The sequence below is a fragment of the Lagopus leucura genome, unplaced genomic scaffold, assembly GCF_019238085.1.
Source record: "Lagopus leucura isolate 7727_CA_CO unplaced genomic scaffold, USGS_WTPT01 Super-Scaffold_100159, whole genome shotgun sequence".
Taxonomy (NCBI): Eukaryota; Metazoa; Chordata; class Aves; order Galliformes; family Phasianidae; genus Lagopus; species Lagopus leucura.
Window position 1 is genome coordinate 14883879 of NW_024962335.1, and position 23712 is coordinate 14907590.

Genomic DNA, 23712 nt, shown 5'->3' on the forward strand with positions numbered 1-23712 from the left:
CGGATTGTTTCTTGCTGTGTTTGTTCAGCGTAAGACAATGTTGACTTTGGCTAGTAGATACTAATGCACAAATAATGAAGAGAAAATGAAAATATCAAGACTGCTGGGTTAGGTCTATGAGTTTTTGCTGTACTGTAAATTGTAGAATGAGTTAATACTTTAGGGTACGCATAGGCAGTGAGACTAGTGAGTTGTTTCTGCCCCAAATCTAACAAAGCACAGCAGCACTTAAGTGTATCTGCATAAAATTTGCAATCAGAACCTTTCAGATGAAACAAATCCTTTGAAAATGGTTGAAATCAAGGATGTTTACATACAGATGTTCTTAAGTATGTGTGTGCCTTAGTACATATAGTTCCAGTATAAAAAACTGTTATTTGAAACACTTATACACAGATGCATATGAACTCCTTGTGTATGATGTGGTCTGTGGAGATTTCTAGACCAAGTATCAATTTTGACTATGTAGCTGAAATACAAAAAAAACCTGTATCATTTTATATTATCTTAAAGGAAAAAAACTACATAATTATCTAAAAAGTTAAAAATTCTCTATATAAAAATCAATAAAGCAAAGTCAATATCATGTATGCATTAGCAGTTCAGAGATGATTAGCGATGTAGCATCATTGAAGCTCCATTTTGCCTGTGACCACAGGAGATGCCAGTCCTAGTTTTCTGTCAGTAGCACTCAGAGATTGGATGGATCTATTTTAGCCTAAGGCAAGGCTTCCCAGATACTCATTCAGCCTTCCCTCAGTCTTCTGAAAGAGGTGGGAAAATGATAAAAAATCTGGAGATAAACATTAACTCAAGGAGACTGAAACAGACAAAAGAGAGAAAGTGCACAGCAAGAGTGAAAACACACGGAGAAAGAAAATCCTCTGCGAGAGTGAGAGGCTTTTAGAGAATCAAGTGAACTGAATGTAATAAAAGATCACTAAGAGGCTGATGGCCAGAGACGTCAGGATACAGTAGATGGAGTAGAGGGTTGGAAAAGGGGAGTGAGACGCTGAAAATAAAGACAATTAAAACAGAACACATCTTCATCATGTTTTAAGTATGCAGGTTCAAATTATTCTGAATTCGCAGTTGTGTGTGTTGGAAGAGCAAGAATTCAGTCACAGATTTGTTGCTGTATTTTTCAGAGCTCTGTAAGTCCTTAAACATAGAATCATAGAATGGCTTGGGTTGGAAGGGCCCTAAAAGTCACCCAGTACCACCTCCTCTGTCATGGGTAGGGCTGCCACCCACCAGATCAGACTGCCCAAGGCCCCATCCAACTGAACCTTGAACACCTCCAGGGATGGGGCATCCACAGCTCCGCTAGACAGCCTGTGTCAGTACCTCACCACCCTCTAAGTAAAGAATTTCTTCCTAACATCTAACCTAAATTTCCCCTCTTTTACTTCAAAGCCATTCCCCATTATCTTATTGCTTTCTGTTCAAAATGTCAATTCCTCTCCTGCTTATAAGCTTCCATCAAGTACTGGAAGGCCAAAGTGAAGTTTTCCCAGAACCTTCTCTTCTCAGACTGAAAAAACCCAGCTCCTTCAGACCTTCATCATAGGAGAGGTGCTCCAGCACTTCTGATCATCTTCATGGTGCTACACTGGACCCTTTCCAACAAACTCAAGCATGTCATCAACCACATAGACTTGTACATGCTCAGTCTCATGAGGTGGTCTCAGACTTCCTTCACTCTTACAGTGGAAGGTATTTTGCTCTCCCGACTCCTGCCTGGAGGTTCAGGTACATGAGAAATATGAGAAGCCTGACTGCCACTGAAGACTCAGGCAAAGAGGTTGGTGTGTACCTTAGCCTTTCGATGTGAATTGTAGCCAGTTCTCTCTTCTCATTTTTTCAGGGGATTACACAGTCCTTGGTCTGTCTCTTCTGACCAATATATCTATAGAGTCCCTTCTTGTTATTTTACACATCCCTTACCAAGTTTCTTTCTGTCTTCACCTTGGCTTCCCTGATCCCATCTCTGCATGTCCAGACAGTATCACTAGATTCTTTCCAGGATGCCCACCCCTGCTTCCACTTCATTCCAGATGATAAATTGTTGGGGAGTGATGCACACTGAAAGTAAGTTCTTACTGCTGGAAATGGCTGTTAAAAAGTTTAAAATGGCTCATTTTACTGAACTAGTATCTGGTTGACAGACACTGGAAATGACTAACTCTTCTATCCTGTTTCTTATTCAAGACAAGTAGAATGCAATATGGTGTATGGTATGGCTTCTGTCTGAATAGGAAATGTAATTCATTCTTCCTCTTATAAATTAAAAAAAAAAAAGAGGAGGATACTGGAAAAGATTGAGCTAGACGCACAAAAACATACGAGTCCTAACTTGCCAAGAGACACCAAAAAGTTAACAGCCTTCTATCAAAACAATGAGATGTAGAAAATACCTAACTTTGAATAGCTTAAGAATAGTCACTTAGGAGAATACGTTGTTTTTAATCAGTTGCCCTTGATGTAAGCCCAGCTCAAAACTTGTCAATTTCCCCTTTTTTTTTTGTAGAATACAAAAAGCAAGTTTTGGCTTTGGTGTTATGAGACCCTAAGAACAAGATTATCATGAAAACTTCTCTCTCCCCCTCTCTCACTCTGCTGTAGTACGCACAGTGTCACAGGTGTCCTATTAAAATACAGTGCATTCCCATGATGTATAGCAGCACAGTGTTCAGACGCAGAGCATCATGTAAGGTGAGCAGGGAGCCACTGTTTGTCATTCCTCATGGAACAAGGACTAGGGGACATGAAGTGGAAACAGCAAGTAGCAGGTTCGAAACAAAGCAAGCTATTTCACCCAAGATGCAGTGAAGCTTTGAACAGGAAGTAATGTTGCTAAAAATACACCTGAATTCAAAAAGTGATTGTGGAAACAAAATCAGTCAGGAGCTGTTAGGCTTTGATGCAGGAAATTCTTACACCCAAGTGCAGGACTGGAGGAATATTCTGAGAAAGCATCACCATACACACACACTGCCTTTGTACTCCTCTCCAGGCAGCATGGCAGGAGACAGGATTCTGGGCTGGGTGTGGGCTACCTTTAGCCTGACAAGATGCAAATGTAGGGTTAGGACTCCTAAGAATTTATTTAAAAAAAAAAAAAGGCTGTAATTCTTGCAAAAGAAATAAGGTAGAATTAAGGTAGGAATTGTTATTTATGTTGCAGCTGTTATTTTTTTCTTTCTTCTCCAAATGGAAGCTAGCAACACTGGGCTTTATTGTGCTAAGCATAGTATAAGTGTAAGCATTTGGGGCTGGAGCTCAGTGATCCTTAAGGTCCCTTCCAACCTAAGCCAAACTACAGTACTATGAAAAGTTGCTCCTTCATTTGGCTATGCTTCTCTGTGCTGTGAACCAATGGTCAGAATGCTGAAATACCTCTGCCAGTTTTATAATCAGAGAGAATTACTTAAGCACTAAATCCACTGAGCCCTGCTGTGGAAGAAGCAGTGGCTTGTTAGGAGGCTGTCACTCAGAGTCTGGCTGTGGCAGAATGTACCCTTAAGGTCTTGTTCGAATATGCCAGCCATTGCAGCTCTGCAGTTTAATATTTGTAATGATGTTTTATTTAGAGTGCAACCTGCAATTAAGGAATCTCATTTGTAATGCAAATATCTGGAAAATGTAAAAAGAAATGTGACAGTGGGCACCACTGGGCTGATTCTGTTGCTCTAAGGCCCTTTACACATAACTCTAAGGCCCCTTTACACTTCTCATCAGTACTGAGACGGCCTTAAAATGAGTGTAAATTATGTACCTTCCCTTTTTAAAGACTCTTTACAATGTCAGGGAGATGTAAAGAGGTATTAGTTTAAAAGGTAATCAGACATTACATTAATCTGTCACTCTTTCCGTGGCTGTGTGCATGCATGTATGCTTGTATATACACGTCTGTATGTATTAATATAGATTAGTTCTTTTTTCTTTTTTTTTATGTTTCCTAAGGAAGTACAGTGTCACACATTGAATTTTTAGATGTCTAAAATCAGTCTTTGGATCTCACACATCACAGCACTGATCTAATTGGGCACTGATCTTCAGCTGCACCAAGCTGCACTGTTAGTAGGTTCCAAAAAGTTGCCAAAAAGTTGCAAATAGGAACCAACAGAACAGATAGAGCTTTGAAAATGAAATATTGGAGGCAAAGAAATACACATTCAAAAACGGAGAGACTCGAGTCATTTTTCTGTTTATATAAAAAGAGTTATATGTATGTCTATGTGTACATACATATTTTATCCTTTCACTGAAATACTGAAGCTGAAAGGTGCTGTGTTTCAGGGACACACTGCAGACGGGGGCCTGGCACGTGCTCCTCACTGCAGAGCATCACTCTGAATCCCCTTCATTCAGTGTGTGCTAACATGGGATTACACAGAGCTGGCTCTTCTCTGCAAACTGGTATTACATTCACCTCTTTGCCTTGTATGCAGATTCTGGATGGGAAATTCAAATGTGAAATTCAGATTATGAACCAAATCCTCCTGTAAAACTGCCAATGACTCCAGTGGCCTTTGAAGTGGGTCCTCAGCCATTCCGTTCTGCATCTTCCGTGCTATTTCCCCTTCTTAGCCCTTTTTTACTTGGATGCAAGGGAGAAGATTTTAGGGAAACCCTCTAAATTAAATGTTTTCTATTGGCTTTTAATGTAAAGTACAGCACATCATTCTAAAGAACCTACCACAGCATCTAAAGTACTTCAATGTGATCTTCTGCCTGCTATCTCTGTAGTTGTGCTATGAGATACATACTGTAAGCCTGATTTTAGCACAGGCACACACACTCAATCTTTTAGCATTCTCATAAAACTCGTTTCCTGCAGACAGCTTCTCACCAGGTGCTTCTGCCACAGCATTAAATCTGAAGGTTGAATGAGGTGTCCCCCATTACTGAAGCCTGTGTCCTGATCCAAAACCTAGAGCAAGATCAGTGGGAGTCTTATCACTGATTTCACTCACTTTTGGAGAAAGAGTAGATTACCCTTAGAGAAGACTTAAAAAAAAAATGATAATAATGAAGATTTGCTCCAGATTTCCTCCACTTTTTCATTTTTTTCATTCAGCAGCACAAAGGGACAGCATAAAAATTCTTATTCTCCCTGAAAACACTTGCTTAGGTGTATCAGTATTTCCTAAATGTCTTCTAACTTACTTACTTTTTTGTATGAAACCACTGATTCTTAATAGTAGCAAATGGCTCTGCATGCAATCCAGTAATATCCTTCAGAAGAGGAGATTGATGTGCTACGTAGTTTAAACTCAACAATGTGCCACATAATTTACACTCAACTAATAAATTTAGTGATTTCTGAATGTCTAAAAAGGGCACATAAAGGGAGCTTCCAGGCCAGTAATTGGGTGCTGAACTTAAAATCAGACTCCTGCTGTTCCGAAGGCTGACTTTGTTCCTGCAGTATTTCTGCCTACTGCATCATTTGTAGGACTGGCATATAAAGGTACTGTTTTGTCATGTCATAGCCTTTCTCTAGTAATAACAGGTGGTTTATGGCAGTTTTGACAGGAAATCCTAACTTTCCCAGCTGTGTTGTTTCTATTATTAAAACTGTTGTTATTATTAAATGCTGAGCTGGTAGCACATCCTTCTAGCTGCCTGAAACTTCCCATTATACTGCTTTCAGCTGCTTACAGTATTGCTAGATGGGGGAATTGTGAACTATGTTTCTTTTCGACATGCTTTTATGTCTCCCTTTTCCTTCTCTCAATTTTTAAAGTGAAGCATGGGGAAAAGCATTGGGGGTTGCACACAGTGCAAGTTCAGATGACTTCTTCATGGAACTACTCCATAGTCCAGAGAAAAAGCTGACATTTAGCAAGAGTGAACTTGGGGCCAAGAATGTGTCTTTTGCCAGGCTGCTGAAAATTTATGCAAATTATAGGGCTGAAAAATCCCCCTATAATACACGCACTCTCAGTTGTGCTTTGTTTGCTAAGTAGGAGGCTAAGATCTCTGGAGACTCCTTTGGAACATGCATGGATATGTCTGATCAGATTATAAATTTGTCAGTGCCACAGAACAATGCAGTACACTGCAAGTGAGGGACCAGAATGAAGGTGGGCATATTCTGTGTTTCTTCCAGAACGCTTAGGATCAGGTTTTACCAAACAGTAGAGCTAAGAGCAGAAACCAGTGTGATATCTGTTCTGAGAGAGATCCATTAACCTCACTGCTGTCCAGGCAATATGGAGGAGGAAAAAAAAATAACTTTCACTTGTAAAAGGTTAAAATTCAGGTCAGAGGATCCTGTTGTGAGATATTGGCACAGGCTGCCCAGAGAAGCTGTGGGTGCCCCATCCCTGGGGGCATTCAAGGCTAGGTTGGATGGGGCCCTGGACTGCCTGGGTGGGCTGGGTGGGCTTTAAGGGCCATTCCAACCTGAGCCATTTTGGGATTCTAGGATTCCATGAAAGGCTTAAAGAGTAGATTTACTGTAGACAGTAGTTCTGAGAGGGAGTACCAGGGACAGGAAGAGAAAAGGAGTGATGTGTGCCTCCAGGTGCAGTTTGCTGTCAAATTACTTGAACAAGGACTGTAGGGCTACAAGCAGGGCTGATATAGAATACATTTTGGAACTTGCCATAGAAGAAGAGGAGTCTGAGGAAACGTGAGACCAGCCTGTCAAGGCACTGTGGTGCAAGGGAGGGCTATAAACAGCTCTGCCAAGAATGGGTGTTGGGGACCTGGAGAAGAGAAGACTACCCAGAGCTCACAGCTGCAGCTGAGAATACACAAAACTGTAGTTTGCATATGCCTAATTGTCATGTTATGCATGCCAGGAATTCTTTTGGTTCATGGGATCATTCATAGTAAAGGTAAGCCATTACTTCTGTTTAGCAATAAGATTGTCTATTTTATTTATTTGGCAGCAAAATTCTTGTTAGGTAGGCTTGCTCAGACACTATACTTCTCTTTGTCCTAAGCACAGCTGTGTTTAATAGAAGGCTGAATTTGCCCCAGTAGCAAATGGTACAAAGTTTTATGACATGGGAAGAATAAAGGTTTCATTGACATGGGATTAGTCAGGTTTTTATTACTAATTACTGGAGAAGCCAGAAGTACTTTATGTAGGTCATCCCAAACAACGCTCAGTAAGTGCTTTTTCCTCCTTACATCATCGTCTGTTGTTGTTGTTGTTGTTGTTTATGCCATGCTAAAGGCAACAACTAATTCACGCACTTTAAAAGCGCTAAATGTTGCAACAAATTTCCTACTGGTGGGAACTGGGGCAGCTACACAGGAGGAAATGGAACTGCTGCATTTTATAGCAAGATTGTAGTTAACTGGTGTTATTTTTCAACTCTCAGTGGCTAAGCTGAGCTGATTTTCTGCTGTGAATTTTAACTGCACACACCTGGGAGAAGGAAAGATGATCTGAAAGTTAAAAGTTTTCATCTAAGCAGCTCAGTTTCCTGTTGTGTTAGCATGATATTTACTGAGTTACTTAAGCCTCATGTATTCTCACCTCACCTTACCCTCTCTTATGAAAGAGAGAAGTCTGCATGAGGGGATTCATTCTCTTCCCGAAGTCTAAATAGCCTTCCACACACAAAACATTTTTTGTTCAGCTTTTTCTTGAGTATCAGTAATCCTAAAGAAAATATTTCTGATCCTGGATGTTGAATTGGTCTAATTTGGGATGAAATCCTTTAAGTTTTGGTGGGAAGTGAATTATTTCTGTGACATGAAAAAATGAAGCTTATCACTGATGCATTTTCACCAGGAGTAACTCATTTGTTGGTGAAAGATATGTGCTATGTGCCATGTATCATATGAGCCTACCGTCTGCCATGCAGAGAAAGCACCACCTCATCTCAAACAAGCACATTAGGCAGTTGGACTTAGTAAATGGTGAGGATTTGTGTTGGAGTTGAAAGCCTTCTGGCCTGAGATCTGATCCTCTGCCACAGCTGGTTGCCTCTTTGCTTTGGCCTCATGTATGCCATGGTGCTCTCTACGTGCTGCCATTTTTATGTCAGAAACAAGTAACATCATGTGCTAATGAAAGCACTTGCTGTTTTCCTCTATGATATTTCCTTAGAGAACATCTACTGCATATAGCCTGAAAAGAATATTGCCTTTCTACCACAAGAATGTTTCCTTGAGGTGAAACTTCTCACATGCTCAGTGGCAAGTAGCCTTCACATTGAAAATCTTGTAGAAAGAATGAAACTCATGCTAAGCAGGAACTTGCTTTTGAAAAAATGCATGCTGTTACTCTAAGAATGAAAAGTCTTCGTTATATTAGGCATTTTCTTGTAAGTATAATGGAGAGACTCATAATTGGTATGCCATCTTTTTATCAAATCCAGCTGACATTAAGATCCTTATTTTGATGGCACACAGTGTTTAAGTAAGTGTCTGTTTGCATAGATCTGTCAGATCGCCATTATAAGCCCATTTTTTCATGAATGTATAATGTGGGAGGAAATCTTAAAGCAAGCTATGAGGTTTTTGTCCATAAAGAATGGATCCACACAATGTACACGTTGTAGGTAAGATTGTATCAGTGGAGAAATGTTAAGTGATCACGAAAAACAATATGAGGTAGCTTGAAAAGACGTAACTTTGATGTATGTGTCTCTTAGACAGTTCCTTCTATTTTGAATGTTGTGCATCCTTAACATTTTCCATTTAAAATGTGTCTGTAAAAATGGCATACAACTGTGTGTAGTAGGTATTTATAGACTGTCTCTCTTCACAGTAAAGACGTTGTAGCCTTTATCTGTGTGCATGACACTGGGAGTATGTGAATGTATAGGCAGAGTAAGTGAAGACTGACAAAGCATTGGTAAAACAGATAAGCTAGATGCACTGAAAGTCTTTCCATAAGAAAGGAAGCGCTTGTATTCCCACTTCAGTAGTATGAACTTGAAGTACAAGAGTATTCCAATGTGGGGTTTGTTGAAGACCTGGACATTTTACCCTGTATTTTCTTTAAGTCTCACACCTCAATATATGAGGTGCTTGCACAGCAATAACAAGAGTTTTGGCTTGGCTTAAAAGAGAAAAGAGTTAAAGAAAAAAAATTTAAAAGAGTTGCCATTAAGTAGCTTCAGTCTTGCAGAGACAACGAGGCAAGAACGGGTGGGAAATTTTCCTTTCCTGCTCTTACCTCCAAGAAAGTCATGCCAAAGAGCAATAAAAGAGCAATACTGCCTAAAAGAATGATGAAACTGGTACCTTTGCACCTGCACAAGTAGCGTAAGTACAAAAGAAAGAGATGCCCAAAAGAAATGTTTTTGGTTTATTTTGCTGGGACTCCAAAGGAAAGGTTTGGGATTTGTTGGGCTGTGACTTGTTTTATGCTGTGCAATCATTTGTTACACTAATAAGCATGAAGTGCACATGTGCAGCGCACATATTTTGCTCTATGGTATTTTTTCCACTTTGTACTGTTGTCTATCATCAGACAAGAGGCATATTCAAGTAACGAGCTGTCCAGTTTTAAGGATCTGATGTTAAGGTCACTGGAGGAAAGAAAGGGTGAGATATTTGGTTATTTCTTCAACCTCAGAAACTGGCAGCACTATTCCATTATAGCTGTAAATATTCCTCTTAAAAATAACAAAACCCACAACAAAATCATCCTTGAACTAGACTGAATAAAAGGGAAAAATGAGGATTTAAAAATGAACATTTTAGGGCATGGCTAACTTCCCCAGTGCTTTGATATTTTCTTAATCATTTAAATTTAAAGCTCCTTGATAATTCTGGTAATACATATACATGTGTATATATATGTGTGTATATATATATATATATTTTTTTTTTTTTTCTTTATAGGCATTTTTGTGAAAAAAAAATTATTTTTTTTAAATTCATTTAAAAAATGAATTTAAATGAGTTTAATTTTAATTAAATTTAAATTAAATGAGTTTAATTGATATATTGTTTGAATGTTCTTTTGAAAATGAAGTACAGGTTCAGTTATGATCTGTAAAGCAGAACGAATGGAACTCCAGCAATAAAGTTAATGAATTCCTGATTTCTGTTCCACCAAAAGATCTTGATTTCAGTAGTTTTGCCTGAGTAAAGATTTGTCAAGATTCAGACTCTCATCTTTCTAAAAGCAGTCTCTCCTGAGAGGCATTGTAAGATCTGTGCAGAACAATAGCAAGAAAGAGTGAGATCCTGATCCAAACTCATTGAAATCAAAGACGATGTTCCCATTATTCAAAAGAAGATTAAAGAGTGATATACAGAAAGATGCTGGGAATTATTCCATCAGCCTTCACAGGAAAACATTCCGTTCTCACATTATTGTTGATGGCAGCCATCATGCTTATAGTTCCAAGAACAACAGCTCTTGTTCTTAGCACAGCATTAGAACAAGAAACACCTACATTTTCCAATGTTTTTTCTTAATGATACTGTTGTAAACTATTGCTTTAAGCCTTCTGAACAGATCTTTAAATCTAAATAAATGTCTGTAATTCATAATCTGTTTGTTGCGTGAAACAGCTTTGAAATCCACCGTGGTTTTATCAAAACTTGTGAAAACCTGAAATGGATATTCGTCTTAATTTACTCTTTACTGACAAATAGGTAATCGTATCCTTCTTAGAGAATGCTTTTAAGAAATACAGTGTAAAAAATGATACCTTTACTAATAACCTATATTTCAGAGCAACGCAAACAAAACTCTATTTGATGTGTCAACACCGTATGTATAATTTTCATCGCTGCATTTTGTAGAACTTCTAAGAGCAGGCATGACTGATTTTTCCTTTTAAATGAATGCATTTTAAGTAATCTACCCAGATGTTTGGCTTTAAATTATGTAGTTCAGTGATGGAATTGGTCAGCTGCTGAGACATTTGGTCAGTTTTTCTCTTCCTCCTTTTCCCATAGCTAAACTTTTATTCTTTTAAAGCTACATGACTGCATGACTCAGGATTGAATTGCTTTCTTTTGCCTATTTTGACTTTGAAGTGTCTTGATTTTCAAGAAAACCAAGAAATACGTGCTCTCTGGTAATCTGACATCCTTTCAGTTTCACAAACCAGGTATCTAGAAGCACAAATCCTGTGCTTAATTCTGGCTCTTCTGCAGTTGAAAGATTATTTTCATTGCAAAATTATACTGATGCAGATATGTACGTCTCAGTAAACTGACTAATGTTCAGTTTGCTACTTTTCCATCTGTCTGTCCATGCCCCTAGCAACACTTAGCATTCTCCAGCAGAGGCAGCAGAATGGGAATTGCTTAGTCCAGGGTACAAACTTAATCTGCTGCTGAGTCTTCTCTACTGGAGCTTTATGTCTACAAGTAGTTTAAAATACTGCTTCACAGAAGGAATGGCCTTATGCGTCATATTGGAACATTTGCTCTGAAACTTGGTGGTATTAAGTGTTGTGATTGTTCACTGTTTCATTGCTAGTCTGGATGTTGGAAGTCTATAATATGTATGATGTATGCAATACATAGACCATAATACTATGGACTGTCTGCCTCATCTGTTTACTTAAAAGACCTTTCTTCTTATCTCATGTCCATTGACTGGAAGGAGTGAGGCTTGAGAAAATATGATATGTATGTGGAATTCAAATTGCACTCCTCATTGCCTCATGCTACAGGTTTCCAACCTCTTTATTCTCTCCGATTCTCAAGAGAAATTGTAAAGATCTTACCTTTATGTCTACTCTTACTTTACAGCTCCAGAAACAGTTGTCTGAGCTGGATGAGGATGATTTGTGCTATGAATTTCGTCGAGAACGTTTCACTGTCCATCGCACTCATTTGTATTTTTTACATTATGAATACGAGCCTGCTTCGGACAATACTGATGTAACACTGGTGGCTCAGCTTTCAATGGACAGGTAAGGAAAATCTTATTTGGAAGCATGAGACAATCTTTGCTGACAGCACTGTGTGTAGCTTTAGAGAGAAAAAAATAAATAATAGAAACAGTTATACTGTAAGATCTTTCTTCAGGAGGAGTAGCATATTTAGACATCACACATGCACCCAGACTGGAGTTGTACAGTTCACAATGGAGTATGAATAGAGCTCATGAGAGGTCGAATACTGGAGCTGCAGGAGTTGTTACTTGTCAGAGTTGCCAGGCATTATTAGTTCATGGAGTTTCACAGTAACTTAGGAATAACGGGAGATGTTTGTGACAGACTTAAGCAAGCAGTGGTAGCTAATCTAATATTGTACACACAACATTTCCTCATCAGACAATCTTAGTTTGTTTTCATTACTATTTTCCTTGCATAAAATTTCAATTAGTGACTTGATTTCCTTATGAGAATGACAACTAAACATTTGAGTTTCAAATTGGGCAGTTTAAAGTAAAATATTTTTATGTTTACTGTTAAATGAAAAATTGCCTTTTGATGGGAGTCGCTGCAGGTCTGTACAGATTTGCAAACTAATATCTGTAGTTTAACTCTTTCCAACTTTCAGTTCCAATTAAAGTGGAATTTAACTGGTATTTTATTTGGGGGGAAAAAAAAGTCCATTCCATGACAAGCTCTGTGATTCCCACCATTGTCACATTTCAGAAGCTCTGACAGTTTGGTCTAGATCAGCCAGCTCAGTAGTACTTTGAATTGCCAGTCTCTTGTTTCTTCCTGCTTTTCAGTTCAAATCTTGTCTAAATTTCGTAGTTGCTGCTATCAGAGTGGGTTATAAAATCATGGAAAAACACCTGGCTTATAAGCAGGCAACTACTATTTCACTTAGAGGAGCGCATGCAGAATGCTGTAAGACCCATGAATACCACCACTGGTACGCTAGTAGAAGGTCAACACTGTTCCAGGAGGGTCAGAGAAATTCATATCAACAAAATATTTGCAGCCTGTTTTAAAAATAAACATGAACGGATAAGGGCTGTTCTGTTTCAGCAGTGCCTCAGCACATTGTACTGTGATGTGCATCAGTGTCTGTTCTATTGATTTTTAATTGAGGAAACATTTCTTAAGTGTTCAGAAACCTTTGAGTACAAAACTAAAGAAATAAATTAAACCAGACCCTGAGCGAGTGCCACAATAAATTAGTAGAAGCTGGTCTGTGCACATGGTATATTTTCCCCCCAGAATTTAATTCAAAAGAATGAGCTGGGGCTTGGTGCTGATTCACTGGCACTGATGCAAAGTATGAGCATCTGTTTCTCTTTCTGGATCCTCACTGGGGCACATGTTTTTATTGATAGACAGAACCACACATTTTTATTCAGGAAGAACAGCCCTCTTGATACTGTGCAGGAAAAATCTTCCCTGCTTCTTTGGTGTGTTGCTATAAATTATTGATTTGAGCTGGAAATACTCTCTTTCAGCTAAAATCAATAAATAATATCATACCAAAGAGCTGTTTAGCTGCTTTGTTTTCTTTCACATCTTTCAGTTACTGCTTCATTTTTCGTACCTTCTTTAGACCACTTTTATTAAACTCCTCCGGCGCAGCTATAGACAGTTAAGAATAGTGTCTCAGATGTAAGATGGCATGTACATAAACAGTGTGCTATATGCCATGCTCTTGCTTAGTTCTTTCAGATGATCAGCCAACATAAGGAAAGGCAGAAAAGTAACTCCCCATGTCTCCAGTTCTCATCCTGCTGGCGCTGAGGCTGATAGTACTGTTGTGACAGGCTTCTCTTTGTGCTGTAGGCTTGAGGAGTGGAAGGCAGTGGAGCAGCTTAGGAGCTAACATTAATGTCTGTAGATGGAGGCTTTGAGAGAGAATTCATTCAGTGTTGTCATTGTTGGTTAATTGTCACTTTTGTACTGATGTGACAAGTTTGGTCTTATAATGGCTTGTTCCTATCACTGGCTTCATATGCAGCTTTCAAGTACTTGGCTAGGCAGCCTTGCTATAAGGCATGGAATGTATCTAGAAATCAGTAATCAGAGTGGGAGTTAAAAAATGTGAGATGAGGATGTGGGCAAGAAAGACAAAATTAGCATTAGGCTGCTTGAGGTTGGGGTCAAAATAACTTGTAAATTGGTTTGAATATGCTTAAGAGGAAGAATGAAAACAAAGAATCTCACAAAATGTGATTTCCAGTGAAATACCCTTGGCTGAAACAGACCTTAAAAAATTTAACAACTAAATGATGACCTCATTTATTATACAATGTAGGAGTTTATTTTCTCTAGAGAACACATTCCTCAAGAAACATAACAACAAAGAAAGAACTTGGTGAGCTTAGAAACTTGTATTTCTTAGTTTTATGGTCAAAAGAGACAATTCTAACAACTTACAGAGTGCAGGTTGTGTAGCATCACTCAGCAGTCCCTGTATCAAGCTTGTAGAAGTGGAGCCTGTTATTGAGAAAGACATAGCAAAATGGAGTGTTCTGAAGGGCACTAAGCTGTCCAGCTTCAAATTTATACCAGGAAAACCCAGTTTCCATTTAACTATCGTGGAAAGCTTTGCAGGCATCATCAAGTGTGCCATTTAAGTAAGTTATGTATATCATTTGTCCACTGCTTAGAGTCCTTGAAAGGTGTTTTGCTGCATTTCTTTCTAGCTATTATTTAATTTATAAAAGGTTCCCAAAATCTGAATGCTGATGAATTGGATCCTTCTGACTAACAGGTTTCCATGATGCTGGAGAAACGCAAAAAATGTATTTTTTTATGTATTTGTTACTAGTACAATCTAAAGCCTAAGGATTTCATATACCTTTTAGATCCTTTTTATTGATCTGTGTTTCTAATTCAGCTGTATGTTCAGGCTGATAATAACCTTTGTTTCAATAATAGATAAAAAGAAAATAATGTACCATGTGTAGACTAGTAAATGTAATATCTCATATCTAAGACAGAATGATTATATTGTTGTGGATGTCATCAGAAACACAGGAAAAAGCTATTAATGTTAAATCAGAATTTGTGTTTGCTGGTATATCATTCCTTTCTGCTGCAGTGCTTAGTGCGATAGTAGGAGGGGGAAATTATTTTCTCTGATTACAATGATGCAGAAAACTTTTCTTATATACTGTATAAATATTAATAGGAAAAATCTAGTAATGTGGATATGAAACGTAGGAAAGATTATCATGTTGCATAGGCTACTCTTCTTAATTTTTAATAGAATATTGGCAAACCTATCTCTCAAGGCAATTTTGTTTAAACTGCACAAAGTGATTAATCTATTTTGACCAGAATGGATACGAATTCCTTTATATATAAAGTCCTTTGTTGACATTTTCTTCAATAATATTGTAACTACTGGGACTTCTTAAAAATATACACCGATACAAACTGTCTTAAAAATCATTTCATGGAATTTGAGGAGTTATTGCTAAAAATATATGCAAATTAATACTTTAAACGATATTTTTGTCTAAAGTGCTCTGTTGATATTCTAAGACAGTGCTACGTCTCTCCTTCCTTCTCTGCTTGCTTCCTACTCATAGTAAACCATGAAACAATAAAACATTGCTATTGACGTTTCATCTATTTGACCTTTCCCTGTCAGTGATTTTTTTTCCACTCAATACAAATGTTCATGGAAGTCAGTATTCCTTTGACTTACCATTCTTAAGGGCTTTTAAGATCTTACTGTCTTAAAAATAACTGGGAGAGGTTTCCATAAAAAGGAGGTGAAACGATTTCTGAGTCTGTAGGTGTTTGTCCTCCTCAAGATTTTTGAAGAGTAGTATATTAGGGTATGACAAAATCTTGACGCAGAATGTGAATTGGGCACTAGGCACTGTTTTATGTATTTGCCTTGCGGATGTTTCTATCTGAGCTAAGGCCATCTTTGTCTCACCACTGTACACAGAGGAGACATAAGCGTATCTAGGGCACAGTCCATCTGTCCAGAAGGAGACATAGACTTAGATAAGATGAATTGTGCTGCAGAAATATTTATTGCTTTCCACAGGATATAAAGTGACCCCAATCTGTCTCACTTAGATAGAGACAGCTGTATTTGATGAGATGAAAAAGAATTCCAGACAGGGAGACAGCCTTTTCTTATTCTCACCCTTCCTCTTTCAGGCTCCAGATGCTTGAAGCCATCTGCAAACACTGGGAAGGTCCAATCAGCCTGGCACTCTATCTTTCTGATGCAGAAGCCCAGCAATTTCTGCGTTACGCCCAGGGCTCAGAAGTACTCATGAGCCGCCACAATGTCGGCTACCACATTGTGTACAAGGAGGGCCAGTTCTATCCAGTGAATCTTCTGAGGAATGTGGCCATGAAGCACATCAGCACACCATACATGTTTCTGTCTGACATTGACTTCTTGCCCATGTATGGACTCTACGAGTACCTCAGGTAAATGGGAAGTGGAGGATAGCCTTCCACTGCCACACACTTTTTCTCTCCTTGTCACTCCACTCTTCTCACACATTCCCAAAATTATGCTATTTGAGCAGATCTGAAAAAAGCAGCTTGTAGATGTTTAAAGTGGGACAATGCCCAGCAAAGCAAAATCATTTTTAGGGTAGAGGAAGAGGTTGTAAGTGGAAGTGACACAATGTAGTTACAAAAGAAAAGCTAAGATCTTATGTGAGCCTCATTAGCCACCAGAGTCACTCCCTTAGTGCAGCAGAAGAATCAATTTGAAAATTGAACTGGACTGAGGATCATTAAACGTACAATAGCATTCAGTGTTAGCAGAGATGTGAACTGGGCAGTTTCCTCAAGCATCGCAAGTTCTTAATGTCATTGACAAAAAAAACATGCAAAACATGAATGAAGTTTTGCCCCTGTGACATGCTCTTTATCTAGTTCCATAGCTTAAAAACACAATGAGGGTCTAAGCATCTCAGGAATATGACTGTAATGCCAGCACCTGTCGAGGCAAAATAATTAGCATAAAGAAACTGGGAAGAGTAAACTCAGTATGTACTGTATGACAATAAATGTGAGCAAGTTGGGCTGAGCAAACTGCAGACCTCTGATCCATGAACAGAGCTATTTTTAATGAAGACCTTTTTCCCCTACTGAGGCTGATCATCTGAGACCAAAGCATAGAGCAAGGAGGACACCCTGTGGCCAGACAGAAGGATTTCAGATCCTTAGTCCTTAACCAGTTTTGCTTTTCATCTCTCTCTGAGTTTGGTTAAACTTGACCACAGTGCTACAGTGAGGGTCTGTATGTAGGTGAGCCCCTCCAGTACACAGGCCTGGGGTGCTGGGGAATAAAGGGAAATCTGTTTTCCTGTGTAGTAAATATACAGAGCAATCCCTTTGTTTTAGTATCGCAGCTATTGACAGCGGCATGTAGTACCAAAAATAAAACTTGTCCCTCCTTGATGCTCCCCAGTGCACCAATGGAAGCCAGCATTGAAGGGGGAAGGGGACAAAATGGTATGCCACAATGTACTTAATACATTACAGCCATAGAAATAGTTCTCTTATGGTGACAGTGTATCACAGGACTAAAGCGATACAGTGATACCACGCACTGGTTTTGTTCAGAAGATGGATTGGCACTGACCATTGTCACAGCTGAGATCTTACATTACTCTACAAGTCCTTTGTGAAACCTACATCATCTTAACCGTGCTTCTCTGTTGCTTGGGAATATCAAAATTGCCGGTCTGCTACTACCAGCTATTTAAAAGGGAACTGAATTTGTGTGTATGTGGACTAGAATCTTTTGTTGCTTTTTCAATAATGATTTTTCTCAGTAAAATAGCAGGGAGATGCAATGGGATTATTTTAAATACGGCTGTGTTGTATCTTTCCACATTGATTGTTCCTGCTACCTCTGCAGGTAGTTGATCAGTGCCGTCAGTCTGAATGGCAGCAGCTGTTTGTTTGAGAGCTGTCACACGTTTCCATCTTCGCTTCCTCAGAGTGGGCAACCATAAGCAAATGGAGATACATGGTGTTTCAGGCACTGCTTTGTGCAGGACGTGCCAGACAAGTCCCTCTTGCTTGCAAATTTGTGGAGTCCCATCTATTGTGTCTCTGCAGAGTATGTATTCTCAGAGAAAAAGGAATTTTGAAAAACATTTTCGACCTACTTTGAAGGTTCTGTGTGAACGATTACAGACAGTTTTGAAGAAGCTGGTTACCAGTCCCTCTAGGTGTCTGTTGATAGCACTTAGATTTGTGCTAATTGAGCTTTTTCACATCTACTAAGTAAGGTCATTTCAATGCTTTTAATCTCCATCAAAACCCCTTTTTGACTTGTCTTACTGCGCTATAAAATGGAGAAGGGAAGAAATGTATCATTTAAAGATTTCCTGTTTACAGAACTCAGACATTTTTGTGGTCTGTGCTTTTGTCACTTTCAGTCATTAGTTACTGAGGTCATCTTGTCATTACTCTGGAGCTAAAGGCTTTTTCTGGTTGCAACAAGTAAGGTGTCTGGGTCATCCTAAAGGCTCATCTGACATAAAATAACTAGACAGGCTGCTTCTTTATGGTATCCGTAGTTGTCATAGCTAGCACTAAAGTTCTTTCCTAATGCATTTGTATAAAATATGCCCTTTTCTTCCAGGGACACATTAGCATTAAATGAGAGCTCACATCCAAACTCTGTCCACAGGTTACAAACCTGTCCCTTGCAACACAAATGGAGAAGTATTTCTGGTTGATCTTTAGTATTTCAGGAGGAATCATACTTTGTTTTTGCCTGTTAATTTTTATTTGTTGGGTGCTTTTGTTGGTTGCTTTTGTAGAGAAGATGAAAATCATGATTAACACTAGACTCTTCAGTCTTCAGTTCTTCACTAGGCTCTTCAGTTCTTGTAACAAACTCCATGACTACCTTGTCCATTGATCTTGAGCTAATCACTTAGAGTCCTAATGGTGGAAGATAATTTGAATTAATTATTTTTTTCTTTTTTTCTTTTTTTCTTTTTTTCTGAATTCAGTGCAAACATTTTTGTGTCTGAACTTCCCTGTACTCCAGAAATGGGAATGATTCTATCTATCTGCCCACTTGAGGATGAGAGCTGTTTATTACTGTTTGGAAAGGACTGTGGAGATGCAAAGATTGAACTCAATGCTCTTCATTCAGCCTCTGAGGAGCCCTTGTGTTTTAAAGTTCATTTCTTCCATGCTTTAGAAAAAACAGGGTTGATCGTTAAATTAAAAATTTAACCCAACCCTCAGTGTGTCAGAATGACATACATCAGGTCTGAACACAAAGGTGCCTGGGAAACGGTTTCCTGGACAACATTAGCAAAGAGAAAACCACTTCATGAAATCTTGTCTCCTTGTTTTAGGGTCTGGGGAAAAGTACAGATGGAGAAAAATGGCTGCAGGATTGATGTTACTGAAACCAACAGCCCTCACAAGTATAGTGCAGGAATTAAACTGTTTCCCCATTGCTGGTTTGTAAAATAATCAAACATATTCCTTCCATTGTATTCTACGTAATTTGCAACAGTTAACAGTGGAAATCTTGTATTCCAAGTACCACGAAACCAGTCAACCAGCAAATGGCACCTCTGCTTGAAACAGGAAAAATGCCACCACACAAAAAAAGAAAAATGGATTTGCTTCCAATAGGAAGAGGTTAGATTTTCAGCTGGCGGTTCAAGGAGCAGACTACCAGTTATGGATGTCAGAAGAAAATGGAAGACGTTTTCTTCTCTACCAATATCTCCCTCTCTTTGTCATAATTAACATGGTTTCTCTTGTCCTTTGTCATCCAGATTCCATACCTGGTTATCGACACTGATTCTTTCCTCACCTTATGTCAGTGCTTTGCATCATGTAGTCTGCATCCAAAGCAGACTGTTGCTCTCAGAGATCATGCTGCTGTCTCAGCTCCCAGCTCACTTTTGGTGAACCCACCCCCTTTGGCCTTAGCACTGTGTACCTCAGGTTCTCACGTATCCTTTAAATATGTTTCTGCAAAGATTATCACGTTATGGCATTTTACTCTTTCACCTCTGCTTTCTCTGCGTTTGATTGCATCTACTACAAGCATCTTGTTTTCAGACTTCTGCTTCTCTCTGCTTACCTTTCTTTTTGTACTCACCTTGAACTGTGCCAGTGATTTCAGCCTTGTGTATCAGTTTGTTCACTCTGCCCTTGGTTTTATTTGTAACGCTACTGTCATCTGCTGTTTCCAACATGAGATCTAAGGCCCAGTTCAGCCACTGACACCAGTACTAAATCTGCAGATGACAGGAGCAGGGAGCATACAGAACGAATTATTGATATCCACATCATTTTAGTGCTTGTATCCCATATCTTAGAAAATGAGTCACGCTCAACACTGGTTGCAGCGCAGTTTGCTCTGCCTGACAGCCTCTGCTGTTACCCCTGCTTGATAGCTACATCTGCTTTAGCTTTGTTCAACTTCAGACTGTGAACTTTGGTGGGCAGGATTGTCTCCTACTCCTTGAGCAATGCCAAGCACAGCTGGGACCTAGATTTTTGCATGGGACTTCAGAGCTCTCCATCAAAGAGACAGCAGCAGCCATAAATGGAAGCTGCTCTTTCCTTGCAGAGCCCAAAGGATGAGCATCACTGCAAACATTATCTGCTTCTTCCTCAAACTGAATCCTCAAAGCTGCACCGCTCAAGGCTGACAGATTGCACAGAGTCCGGAAAGCCTGAGATGTTGTCAGAGTAACTGTGTTAGCGTGCCCTGCTTGCAGAGAAGGTGTGAAGGGGAAGAAATATTAAAAGCATCGTAAAGACCTTCCAGAATCACTGGCGCTGCTCAGTGATTCTGGAAGGTCATGGAAGCCGATTGTGAAGGAGTCATCTATTTACATGCAGATATCTTAGCCATTAGTGATGGTGAGGGAGAAGGCAGGGAGGAAAGTAAAGTTATGGTAAGACATTGTTAAAATCCTTCAATTGTGAAAAGTTCAGTGAAATGTGGCAGAGGTTCTTTAAACAATGCAAACTATACAGTATGGCTCTCAGAACAGATTTCTTTTTCTAGAACAGGCCCATAGGGCAATATGAATTCTCTAAAATTCAGATATTATTAAATAGCCTATCTCTTTTCCTTTTTATCCGATGGCAGTAGAAATAAATTCTAGGTATTCTGGGTCCTAGGAAATTGTTTTGTTTGGTTTTCCTGGTATTATGACAGTGATCCAAATTCTTTCATCTTATAAGGCTGTAGAGAATTTCTTGCTTGTCAACATTGTCCTTGATTGCTTGTTGCAGTAACATAAAAGTCAGGACAGTGAATCCTGTTAAGAGGAACTGACTGTGACAGGGAAAGAGAAGCATATTTCTCTTATGAAATATAAAGATAATGAAAGAAAAATTGAGACAGAGTTATTTCTGATGACAAGCATGCTAAGATTCAGTTGGGGAATGGAAAAGTAACTTCTCTTTCTTTTTCTTTAGGCTTTAGTTTGTTAGGAAAGAATTGATGGAATACCTCTGGCAGGCCGTGCGTATGACTGCCAAGCTATTATTCTCCTGCTGCAATTGTCCTAAGGCCTCTTTTGTGCAAAATACAGTCTGCATGTGTGCACACACCCTCTGAAACAGTCTTCACACTGCACAACTTGAAGCAAAAGAAGGCAGAAAGCGATGTGTTTCAGAGCACCCAGTGCACAACTCTTCTCAGTAGCATAAATGAGCTTTGAGCTGAACGCTATCATGGGCATCATGATAGGATGGCTTAGATTGGAGGGGACCAATCTAAGCCCAACCATTTTCAATCCCTCTGCCATGGAGTTGCCCATGGATTGCCAGCCATTAGATCAGGCTGCCCAAAGCCCCATCCAACATGACTTTGAGTGCCTCCGGGGGTGGGGCACCCACAACTTCTCTGGGCAGCCTGTGCCAGTGCCTGACTTCTCTCTGAGTAATGAACTCCTCGCATCTAACCTAAACTCTTTTAGGTTACTCTTTTAGTCTAAAGCTAGTCCTGTCACCATCAGACTATGTATAAAGTCAATCGCCCTCCTTCTTACAAGCTCCCTTCAAGTATTAGAAAGTCTCAGTGAAGTCTTCCCAGGGCCTCTTCCTCTCCAAGCTAAACAAACCCAACTCCCTCAACCATTCTTCATAGGAGAGCTTGATGAGCAATCATCAAGAAACACTTCTGCTCATTTACCATGTCCTTTTGGCTTGCCTAGAACGAAGACTGACCTTCATGGCAGCCAGTATTCTTGAGGGTGGGTATCTGTTCCATAGGAGAGGAAAGAATAGTATGCTCATAGGAAAGAATATGGGCCACAGTCACATTTGCAGTATCAAATGTTGAAATGCCAAAGAATTTTCTCAGTTTAACATTTTCCTGCTTGTATTTGTTGTTTGTCTTTGCCAGGAAGTCAGTCACCCAGCTGGACCTGGCTAACACCAAGAAAGCTCTGATCATACCGGCTTTTGAGACCCTACGCTACCGCCTCTCCTTCCCCAAGTCAAAAGCAGAGCTACTGTCTATGTTGGACATGGGAACCCTCTTCACATTCAGGTAATAGAAAGTACTGTCACTGAACCTTTGTTCATTACCTCTGAAGATTTTTTTGACTTTCTGTGAATATTTGATTTTTCTTTTTTTCTGTCAGCTATCTAGCTCCATTAAGAAACATATTGGATTTTTTTCCCTTTTCATAGAGAAGCAGTGAACAGTCATATGTGGACATATTCCATCTGTAAGCTCAGTATTTTATCTAGTATTATACTCCTCTACTGAAAGACTTCAGATGTTAAATTGAATTTGTTTTATTTTCATCATTTTTTATTGCTCTATGAAATCAGGCGCAACCATTACACTCATGTGCATGTAATTTGCTTCTTGGCTGCCAAATACTATCTGGATAGCTGTGTCCCTCATGTGACCAAAAATAATTTCTCTCTGCTTATCGGTTCACTTCCTCACTGACTGATTGGAAAAACAAATACAGGCTTGCCATGTGCTCTTATGAAGTATGAAATAGCTGCAGTTTCACAATATGGAGGTAAAAGTCAACTCTGACTAGAGTTGAGAAGCGAAGAGCACCTAAATTTGGAGCTCCTCTCTGAAACAGACTCCTTTTTTGGCTGTGAACAACTCACTTCTATTATCTGCCAGACTCTTCAGTTTTAAAATACAGCTACCAGGGGTTAACTGTCTCATGGGTGTGTGGTAAGGTCTGATTAGCAGACAATTGTAAAAGTTCATAGTGATAGCAAGAGTACAATATGGCCTTAAGATACTGCACAGAGAGGGGTCTTAGGAGCCTGTGTTCTTGTCCCAGCTTCATTCCTGCCCCGCTGAGAGGTGATCCATGAATCAGTTCTCTTTCTTGTATCTTTGTTCTCCATCTCTGAAATGCGGGTAACAATGTTCACCTCTCCTTTATTCAGTATTTCAAGATCTAGAGAAAAGAACTATGAAAACGCTAAGTATGCTCTGCATGGCCAGCAGAGCTCTTTATCACCTCTCCATCCTTTCCTTGCCTTAGAGCTTTCCTTGCAATTCTTCCATTCATTGCATTATGCACATCTCTCATCACAGCAGCCACCCTTCTTTCACGTTGCTTTACGCAGATGCCAGAGTAAACAGCCTGTGTGAGCCTGGAACACACAATTCTGACCCTCCATCTACAAGTGATTACTTTGAAATAGAAGCTCAAGATGACTGAGATATTAGGAAGTCATGCCTCTCTCTTGAAAATTACATGAGAGTAATGACAGACCAAGCATTTTTCTGTCTTCTATGGCTGTTGGTTTTTTGGGGTTTTTTGGTTTGTTTTTTTTTTGTTTTGTTTTTTTTTAATATATGCAAAAGGACAATATATTTGTTGACAGAAAATATTTGCTTCTCCCATAATTGAAAGAAAAAATCCTT

General features: G+C 39.3%; 1 protein-coding gene across 3 annotated transcripts in view; it reads left to right on the forward strand.

The window, feature by feature from the left end:
* Positions 1-23712, forward strand: part of LARGE1 (LARGE xylosyl- and glucuronyltransferase 1) — a 277571-nt gene that overhangs the window by 243508 nt on the left and 10351 nt on the right. For all 3 annotated transcript variants that reach the window (XM_042889480.1, XM_042889481.1, XM_042889482.1), the window contains 3 exons: positions 11695-11858; positions 15993-16271; positions 22207-22353. In XM_042889480.1, the coding sequence (XP_042745414.1) occupies positions 11695-11858; positions 15993-16271; positions 22207-22353 (590 nt within the window). The remainder of the gene's footprint in view (positions 1-11694; positions 11859-15992; positions 16272-22206; positions 22354-23712) is intronic.